This window comes from Suillus discolor (genome assembly GCF_016758755.1).
Source record: "Suillus discolor strain FC423 chromosome Unknown F5147scaffold_5, whole genome shotgun sequence".
Lineage (NCBI taxonomy): Eukaryota > Fungi > Basidiomycota > Agaricomycetes > Boletales > Suillaceae > Suillus > Suillus discolor.
Window position 1 is genome coordinate 504,284 of NW_024541252.1, and position 10,505 is coordinate 514,788.

The 10,505-nt window shown below is 45.7% G+C and overlaps 2 protein-coding genes across 2 annotated transcripts; both read left to right on the forward strand.

Annotated features, from left to right (window-relative positions):
* The first annotated feature begins 5,869 nt into the window (after window positions 1–5,869).
* F5147DRAFT_302223 (uncharacterized protein) lies at window positions 5,870–6,684 on the forward strand. Its single transcript, XM_041429112.1, has 3 exons — window positions 5,870–6,035; window positions 6,088–6,376; window positions 6,422–6,684. The coding sequence occupies exons 2-3, from the start codon at window positions 6,173–6,175 to the stop codon at window positions 6,473–6,475; spliced, it is 258 nt and encodes an 85-aa protein (XP_041298029.1). The 5' UTR covers window positions 5,870–6,035; window positions 6,088–6,172; the 3' UTR covers window positions 6,476–6,684.
* Window positions 6,685–6,964: 280 nt separating this feature from the next.
* On the forward strand, window positions 6,965–9,674 carry F5147DRAFT_627914 (uncharacterized protein). Its single transcript, XM_041432727.1, has 13 exons — window positions 6,965–7,505; window positions 7,561–7,617; window positions 7,667–7,745; window positions 7,806–8,085; window positions 8,134–8,158; window positions 8,261–8,349; window positions 8,401–8,484; window positions 8,535–8,579; window positions 8,639–8,659; window positions 8,710–8,966; window positions 9,016–9,201; window positions 9,253–9,344; window positions 9,400–9,674. Exons 1-13 carry the CDS (start codon window positions 7,036–7,038, stop codon window positions 9,587–9,589), a joined length of 1,875 nt encoding a protein of 624 aa, XP_041298030.1. The 5' UTR covers window positions 6,965–7,035; the 3' UTR covers window positions 9,590–9,674.
* Window positions 9,675–10,505: the final 831 nt, after the last annotated feature.

Below are 10,505 nucleotides of genomic sequence, written 5' to 3' on the forward strand. Positions count from 1 at the left end.
GTCCCTTGCTGCACTCATATCATGGAATATCGAAACAATCACACATCCCCACCATTCCACCTGATTTTCCCATGCATCAGCTGATGATTTCGGACATTCGGATCGCACTTCATCGCATCAGAGTCATAGACATCCATTCCCCAGCATATCATGTTTAGACCCCCTATCCTTCTCTCACTTTTGCTCGAGTAGTACACTGACTGGGGACAGTCAGGATTCAAAGTTTGTATGTGATGTAGGACTTGGAGTCCTTGTGGCCTCATAGAGGTCTATTTTCTGATGCACATTGAATGCTAATCATTACCCAAATGATTCCCTATCATATCCAACTCAATATGCACCAAACCCGAAAACATCGGACATCAGACATCGTGTTTCGCATTGGGTTTCGCATCGGCCTATCGGATATTACACCCACTCATCCTACCTATGTCCAGTCTCATTGCACTAGCCCCACTAGGTGCGTAGTTACTTGTTTTCACATCCCTAACATTGTCGACCACATTATTACATGTATTCCCATAGTCCACAGTACATCATGTCTTATTACATAGAATATCGGACCCAAAATATTGCACTACTACTTTCGCCTATAGGGTTCCAGATTTCTACGTATCTACATACATATTGGACTCCCCATAGCATCATCATCATCCGAGTAGAGGAGAATCATCTCCGACGCTTAGGGATCAAACCCAATATTTCATAGTTCTTAGTTGACATTGTGAATATCATCATTCCTTCACCATCTGTATCTGTCATCATTATTATTGTGCACACCGCTCACTTTCCTGACACTCGCTATCATGTTACTATTGGTTTCCAATACACCGAACCCGAACCCGATAACCTGAAACCCAAAAAACATCGGACCCGACACTTTTGCATCAGACATCGTAATTATACCTTTGGACATTGTTTCCCATGCTTGGATTATTGACCTCACATCACCCACTGACCCCCAAAACTATTCCCAGACTGCAGACCCCTGGGTCAAGTGCACTTGTCCCACAAGTATAGCAGATAGGCAGTGCAAGACCACAACATAAAGATATCAGTTTGGAGCCATCTTTGTATAGCCCCACTCTGTGTTGTATACCTACAACGACTTGCTGGATTCAGCCCCAGTAGGCAAACAATAATGATGTAAGCAAGAGTGCAAGAACAAATCAACAGCAAGAGCAACAATGAGAACAAGTGAGAGTGAGTGCTATAATGCAGGGCTCATAACCTGTGGTTAGTGATGTTCTGGCCCGGCTTGGCTCGAAAGCCCTGGCTTCGGCCTGGCTTCAGATGGCTTGGGCTTTCAGAAATCACAAGCCAGGCCAAAGCCCTCAACAAGGGCTTGGCTCTGGCCCAGCCTGGCCTGAGCCACGGTGTAGCACTCAAGCTCGCGCTAGGCTCATATCCAGCTATTTCCTGATACATGTCAAACATCTGAATCACTTCCCGATGTTATCCAACACTCATCCACTCAATCCGACACTAACTCACTCAATCCGATGTTTATCCGCTAAACCCGGTGCTAATCCGACAGACCCGACGTTTCCCACACATCGGACCCGATATTTTCCCGTGCATTTGTCCTCCCTATGTCCTGTCCTGTTGTATCTATCCCCACTAGGTGCACAGTTATTCATTTTCACGTCGCTAACATTGTAGAATGTGTTATTACATGTCCGCAGTACATCGTGTCTTATTACATAGGACATCAGACCCGAAAATCAGCGCTACTACTTTTGCCTATAGCACTCCGAAATTCTACATAGATACTATATATTTTGCATACCTCCTACCTATTTACTTACCTTTCTACCTCTGAGTAGGAGGAGGTCATCTGATATTTGTAGTTCTTAGTTGGATTCCGCAATATCATCCTTTCTTTATCCGAAACATCTGACAGTAACCCGCCATTCGCTATCCCCGACATTCTCTATATTCCCAACGCAAACCCGACACTAACCCGACGCAACTTGAGGCAAACCCACTAACCCAAAAACATCGGACCCGACATTTTTGACATCGGACTCGTAATTATACCTTCGGACTTTGTTTCCCGCGCTTCGGACTATCTTCCTTTTGTTATAACTGATTATTCTAATACCATACAGCAAACCCCTCAGGTTGAACACACTTGTCTTGCAAGTATAGCAGACTAGGCTGTGCATGACCACAACATCTTTTATATTGCTAAACACTTACTTCGTGTAGTGTCCAGCAATTGTTGTATCTCTACAGCGGCCTGAGTACGAAAATGAGTAGGCAAATTTGGATGGAGAAGTGATATTGCAGTAAGCTATATACATGCGTTCGAAGGAGTAATGTGGTGATCAGCCAGAGTAGCTGCTAGATACTACGAAAAAACAACAATATTCATGGAGGATAGACGAGCGCTGGAAAGCATGGTGTAGCACTCGAGCTCGCGCTAGGCTCGTATTCACTGATTTCCCGATACACGTTTAATGCCCGTCACTTTCCAATGTAACCCGCACAACCCGACGCTTTGACTAGCAGACCCGATGTTTTGGCCGCATCGGACCCAATATTTTCCCGCACACTTGTCCTATCCGTGTCCCGTCCCGTCTTGCTAGCCCCACTAGGTGCATAGTTGATTATTTCGCACATTACTCACATCGTAGCAAGCGCTATTACATGTTTTCCCATCATCCGCAGTGCCTCATGTTAGTTTACATGTACTTCGGACCCGAAATCGTCGGCCGTTACTTTCGCCTATAGGGTTCCAGATTTCTACGTACTTATATATATATTGGACTGACTACGAGTATTTTCATTATCCAAGTAGTAGGGAGCCGTTTCCCGATACTTAGTGGTCAAACCTGATATTTCGTAGTTCTTAATTGACATTGCGAATATTACCGCTCTTTCTATCCAAAATACCCGTCGTTATCATATATCCGCATACCACTCGCTTTCCCGATGTTCGCTATTGCCATTCCTGCAAACCCGCTAGACCCGAACCCGAAACCCAAAAACATCGGACCCGACGCTTTGGCGTTGGACATCGTAGATATACCCTCGGACTTTGTTTCTTGCGCTCGGACTTTTAACCATTTATCGTTTCACTAACTACAGACCATTCCATATAGCTAACCCCTCGGGTCAAACGCACTTGTCTTGCAAGTATAGCAGACTAGGCTGTGCACAACCACAACATTTTTATATTGCTGGCTACTTACTTCATGTAGTGCTCAGCAATTGTTGTATCTCTACAACAGACTGCTCAACTTGATGTGATGGGATATATTCTGGAAGCTGGGAAGACAAGAGTTGGACGCATGTATGCACTGCAGATGTGCATACGTCAAGGACAGCGGGTATGACAATAGGGTGCATGGATTACGGTGATGGAGGTGTGAGCACGAACAGCCTTAGATGTCCTGGGCGTCTATTGAAATGAGGCAAGCTGCAAAGCACCATAAAAAGCACCATACACCCTCTGCAGCTTAGAGAAAGACATAATCCTTCCAAAGTTTAGCCCCGTCTGTATTCCATACCATCAACATTCAGTAAAATGTCGGAGCTCATTACAATCACCACTCCCCTGTGATGGTTCAAAGGCCATGAAAGACGCATAAGTGCAGTCGCAGTTTTCCCTGATAAATGTATGACACAATGCTTCGTCTGTGGGACTTGAAGACAGGTGTTGCATTGAAGGAGATGGAGGGGCATCGCGACTAGGTGTCAAGATTGGCAGTATCATGAGATGGGCAATTGATAGCAAGCAGTGATGATAGCAGAAAAGTCATTGTCTGGCATGGAGAAACTGGCGAATCACTCACCAAAATTGAAGGGCAGTATGAATACCCTATACTACCCTAAAAGCCCTGGCCTGGGCCGGCGGCTCCGGCTTTGCAAAATGATGGGCCAGGCCAAAGCCCTGTGCAAGCCGTGACTTTGGCTTGGCTTGGCCCGGCTTAATGGGGGCTGGCTTTGGCCAGCCCACAGCCTGAAGCCAGGCCATGCACATCACTACCTGTGGTTTAAGATCAAAAACACAAGTTATTTTCTCTAAACTATCTACATCTGAAATATCAGTATTTATACTATAGTATGCTAGTAAAAGATAGCCGGTCTGTCATGCTAACTAATGGTCTATGGTCCGTATTACAAAACATTACATAAGCGAGAGGTTCCAGTCAAGTTGCGCTCGCTGGTACTAAGTACATTCATAATCCAACACAGAAGACATCTTCACCAACAGTGCATTAGATTCAGAAAGTACCATCTTATTGTAATGTATGTGATGTAGAGACTTCAACAACTCAACAACCTAATAATGTATCATACAAAACAGAATAGAATAAAAACATACTAGCACAGCAAAGTGCTGTGACAATGTGACAGTATGGTGTGGTTTCAGGCAGGTCTGTCAATACATGATTCAGGGCTTGTGGAATGTTGCTACAAGCAAAGCAATGAAAGTGAATTAGTACTAGTAGGCTTCAATGTAGATAATTAGTTTTATGATGAATGATGAATAAAAATAAAAATAAAACTTACAAATAGTATGCTGTACTCACATATGTTCCTGGAGGGACCCCTCCAAGGCCAATAAGTGGATGAATTTGCAAATTGAGATCCGTGAAGAATCCAATTGATAAGGTGAATATGGGATGACCAAGAAGTATAACCCCATATCGAGATACACCTACAAATAGACCTGCAGGTGCTGACTCATCTGACCGTGGGTCTGAAAACTTTAGCTTATATTCCTGAATCCTAGATATGACTTACCAAACCATACAGCCCAAAAGATAGTGAAAATGAAAGACAGAAATTGGACAGGACCAACTAGTCTTCCTTGCTGGTCCTGAACCCCTGCCCGTGTCATGGGAATAAGGGATAGTGTAAGGGCAAGACCCCAGGTAAAGATCATAGCCCAGATGGCTTGTGCCCCACTGACCCATCTATAAAACCCTAACCCTGAGGCAAGGAAATCTGTCATGCCTATCACCACAAGGATTCCTGAACAGTAGGCAAAGATGATAGCTCGAACCAGGGGACCAGCTATACTCTTATTGTGTGGCATTGTTGTTAGGGGCCAAGGGCTGCACATGTGAATGTGCCGTTATAGTATGTCAGGGGCCTAATAGTAGGGCTGCGTGATGTCACTGATGGCCCTGTGAATATGCTGTTATAGCAGCGGGAGAATGATTCTGATTACAATACAAAGATTTTGTAACTTGATGGTAAGCACCAAGGAGACCCTGAGTCGACTCACTACCGATGTGGTAAGCATCTGGCTGAGTCAGTGTCTTTGCATGAGGCACTTTCCAAATAAGTGACACGGTGCATTAGCCAGACTCAGTACTATCTGAATATTCACTTGCTCGCTGTAGTATGCATGGATGGGCTATACGATATGGCACGCGCAAAATCAACAAGTCTCAAAGCCGATGACATCGAGCTTGTTGTGCAACTATAACCGATTGAAAGCGAAATAACTTCTGTCAATATTACTTCGTCGACCACGCAGCTCGAACTCTCTTTTGGCTGCATGATACTAGCCACGAAACGACAGCGAACATTTTTAGCAGGCTCCGGGGCGTCGATGATCCGAGCCACATTCGTCCGTTGTGCTGAACTTTGATCACACTGATATGAACTTGGCGAGCAGGGTTTGCCTTGGAGTCCGAATACTGGTGTGTCATTTGCAATCGTGTAAGTTTCAATGACTTCTCTCATCATTTTAATTACAATGTGCTTCCAGATCATGTATGACAGTCAACGCCTGAGACGAGCAGGACGCACTGCGAATGCTACCCGAACCACCAATCACCCGAATGTCCTGCGTGAAGTCGCCATGAGCGGAGTACCGGCATATGCCATAGGGCGAACTCTCTATTGCGAAGTGCCTCGTCAAGTCTGAGGAGGCTTTCTTCGAATGTGTGAGACGAGACAAACTGTCCAGTGCAACCGGTCACACTTCCTCGCACTGGGAGTCTATCCAGAACATGCTGGCTCGACGAATTGGAGGCTGGCCGTCGTATAATATCATCATTACTCTCGGCCAGGTAAGACCTTTAATTCTTGATCTTCATCCATGAGCTCACGTTTGTTCTCAAGATGACTTTGCTCACTGTTCAAAACTACCAGAACGACATCCAGCTATATGTTCTCAGCGCTGTATTCATCTTTCGTTTGATATACGATGTTCCGCTTAAAGCCTTCTGTCTACGTTCTTTCTGCTCCCTGGCTCTTCTATGACATGGCATTCTTTTTGATTGGCATTCCGTCGTTATCACCGAAACTTCGAGAAATTCATGCCATCTTCTCGGACACTGCCACTTGGTCATATGCTGTCGCTTCTGCTGTTGCTTTCATATTTTTCGCCTTGAACTTTGGAGAGGAAGCGGTATGCCATCAAACTTCTAGAACTCTGTACTCACTCGCACATCAGATTGTCGAGCTCCGTCAGCCGAAAATAACGTCGCTAACTCCAGTGCTTGTATAAGTGCCAGGTGGTGTAGCCTGCCGGAATGAACTGGCATCACGAGTCCAGCTGAGCGAACTCGCTGTTCGCTTCCTATGGTCGTTTTCTTCTTCCTCCACCACGTGCCACGTCGAGTGCGTCGTACCTCGCAACTCCTCACTCGCACCTACAGCTTTCTTTCGACCCACCCACTGGCCACTCCTTTTTTCGTCTTCGCACCCTCAGTTCATATTCTGTAGTTTCTCCTTTTAATTGATTGTTCTTATCGAAGTTTTTAATGCACAATCGTTTCGTGGTTTACTCAAAGAGTCGTTCGACATGGTCGAATTTGAAGCAGTTAGCCCGCCCTCCCGAGCTAACGCTCGGTCTATCCCAACCTGTCAGATCACATCAACAACTTTCGGGTCAGATGAAGCTGGACTGATATGAATTCCACTGAAACCACGACAGTGTTTATGTAATACGTACCTAGATTCCATTAAGCGCTCGACCTTTCTTCAGATTCGGAATCGCTATTCTCCTACACTTCTAGGTCTGGGAGGCTAGCGCCCAAGTTGAACAGCAAACGACGAGGACGAAACATGTCGAACACGGGGCTAATCCACAAGCTTTTAAGACGTCTATGGCAAGTCTTGGCGGTGCTCGCACATTCATCTGTTCAGCGACTCCGTATCCTTGTGTCTTTCTTGCGGTGTTGTGCCACCAAGGCTCGCGCTTTACCTGGACACAGTACTGGCGCAAAGTCTTCCACTGCAGATTCATGCTGTCCCGGGGCTTTCAGTGCACGATGTTCACAGGCTACCTTGCCATTGCCGCTTCACCGCCAAATAAACCCAACTAGTACATCAAGTGGTATTCAAGACGCGGCGTCGTCTTCAACACCTCCATACTCTATGCCTGTTCCATACATTCCTGCGCGAGTTATCCTGTCTTACACTTCTTCGCCCCCAGAAGTTAATGTTGCGATTCCTTCCGACGCTCCCGGCACCACTCTCCGTTTTGTACCATTTGCTGCGAATGATGTTTTGCGATATGATAATCGTCCTCTTGTGTACGTGCAGCACCTTGACGATACTAGTGGATAATCTTGAGCAATCACTCTCCAGAGATAAGGCCCATGAGTGCGATCACATTCCAGCACTCATGAGGCACTTCCCGAATAAGTGAGTGCATTAGCCAGACAGTATCTGAATGGGATGATAAACCATGCAGGTCATGTCCATGGTTGGATGGTGATTGGAAGTCATACATACATCCTGAAGGCGCATTGTATTTATACAATATGACTCGAGTAAGTCCAATCATGAAGGAAATACAGGTGTTTCATGGGCCACTGACCGTATTGTCTTAGAAAACATTCACTGAGGCCATCATGGATGAAACTACGTTTCACCTGCTCGCTGGATGCGTAGATGGGCTATACGATATGGCACGCGCGAAATCAACGAGTTCCGAAGCCGAAGACATTGAGCTTGTTGTGCAATTATGGCCGACTGAAGACGAAATAACCTGTCAATATTACTTCGTCGACCACGCAACTCGAACTCTCTTTTGGCTGCACGATACTAGCCACGAAACGACAGTGAACATTTTTAGCGGGCTCCGGGGCGTCGATGATCCGAGCCACATTCGTGCGTTATGCTGAACTTTGATCACACTGATATGAACTTGGCGAGCAGGGTTTGCCTTGGAGTCCGAATACTGGTGTGTCATTTGCAATCGTGTAAGTTTCAGTGACTTCTCCCATCATTTTAATTCCAATGTGCTTCGAGATCCCGTATGACAGTCAACGCCTGAGACGAGCAGGACGCACTGCGAACGCTACCCGAACCACCAGATGGATCGAGTCAAGCTTCTCAAAGAACTGAGAGAGGTCGTTATGCATGCGAGTGCAGGTAGTGATCGCCTGTCATTAGCCTTCAGTTGTTTTGAACATGACATTTCAGAGATAATCACTTCAGACATGTCCTTATCGCCTTTTGATGCAGATGAACTCTCCAGAATTCTGGAGCTGATCAACCACCTCCAAGGTACAAAAACTTCTTTAGAACCGTTCATAATTGAAATCACGCAATTCCAGAGAACGCTAAGGAAAAGGATTTTCCTCATTCCACTTGCATCATTGGTAAGAAAAGCCTATGCACACGGTGCAATCTCCTTTGACTTTCATTATTTTATCAATAGCTAGATTCATGCAGTATTTCTGTACGTTCTCCACTTCACCGCCGGGTTCAGGTTATTCATTCATTCTGAAGATAGAGCCAAGTTTTTCAACTTCTGCGGCCTACCTTGTGCTCGACTCGATGCTGACAGATCCGTGTATGAAGAGGATACAGGCTTTCATCCACTGATCGCACCTTTTTCTCTTGTTTTCGAAGCCATGCTTTTTTGGGCACCGCAAGCGCACTTGAACGATATTCGAAGGGTATGGGTGGATGAGTGCATCAACACGCCGCGATGGAAAGACTTCAACACAAAACTCATGGCGGAGTGGACTGGGATCACCATATACGTGAGTATCTTCAAGTTGCCATTCGGCTTCATGATTTGATTTCTCCCAGTCAACCGTCATGTTAGCCGTAGACGTCAGTTTCCTTGCAGTGCCGAACATGAACATTAGCCAGTCACAGTCGATTGGAATCATTGCTACCTATCTCTCTATCATCTTCATCACCGGCTCCTTGATTGCATCGGTCCTTCTGGCGCGTCAGAACCAGAGATACGGGTTTGAATCAGCCGACAAAGCGGCAAGCCGTCGCCCCTACTTCCATTTCTGCTACACTAACTAGTTTGCTTAGGCTGAAGTTCTGTCGAATTTGACAGGCACGTTTTTTGGAGTGAAAGCCCTCGCTACTGTTCACAGTCTCCCGTATGCGATGCTTATGTGGGGGTATGTGGATCGATATTATCTAACCAGAGAAATTGATTAACGTGCCCTTCACCAGGATGATCTACTTCGCAATCGGCCTTCTGTACAACGTCTTCAAATTTACAACGACGGCCATGCTGGCATCAATCGTCAGCGGGTGCGTGGTCGTTACCGTGTTCATATCGTGGTTCATCTGGGCAGCGAGAGAGGTCCATATTTTCAAACGACTGACCAAGTCCGTTCTTTCTGTCACTAGCGGGAGATAGTATCCAACCTTAGCGCTTCGGGTATTCTTATCATGTTGACCATGCAGACTGTGCGGTGGCACTATTATCAACCAAGTCTTCAGTGAAAGCACATAATGAGTGAACTAGTGCACAGTGCACAAGTTGGCTGATCAACAACTTCACGATGCTACCATCATGATTGTGTCCAAATTTGAGCCGGAATCATGTGTTTTCTAACTTGAAGAACTTATGCCGCTGCTCGCATGAGAAGCATCTACCCCGTCAGACAACTCAGTACTCTGTATCGCACAGATTATGGGAACTCTAGTAAGCCAGTGTGCTTAAGTTATGCAGTCGCACTATTTTAGGTCAGCTCGTACCCATTCAGGGTGAAGCCTTGGTAAAATGGTTCTCTGATTCACATGTTTCACCATGACTACATTTTCCAAAAATTCAGAATCCACTGCGATTAGATACACAAAGAAAAATCAACGTCAATTCAACATCCGAGTCAGGTATCTTTCTTATCGAATGCTACATTTCTGTATGACATGTTGCTAATTCGAGTGTATACAATGCTCATTCACTGGACGCGTCTCATACCTTTCGCCTAGTATTCACCCGTTCTGGATGTTTCAATGATTGGGCACCTGTTCGATTTGAAGCCGCTTCTGCAACGTTCACGAAGATTCGAAAGGAAAACACTGGATGTACGGATATCTGGTCATGGAAGCTGTAAGGATACAGCTTATATGCCTATTGCACTGCCCTTCTTCCGCATGTTCTTGCTGCGGCTTCTATCCTCGATCTTTGTCGTCCTGTGGATCCGGAGCCCGCACTGAGATAGAATTATGATCTGTTCAAGCCTTTGAAGATCGTTCGTTGTTTATATCTTAGTGCCAGTCAAAGGCATATAATGAAGTCTATGCTGCCCATGATCCCCAAGACTACCCGT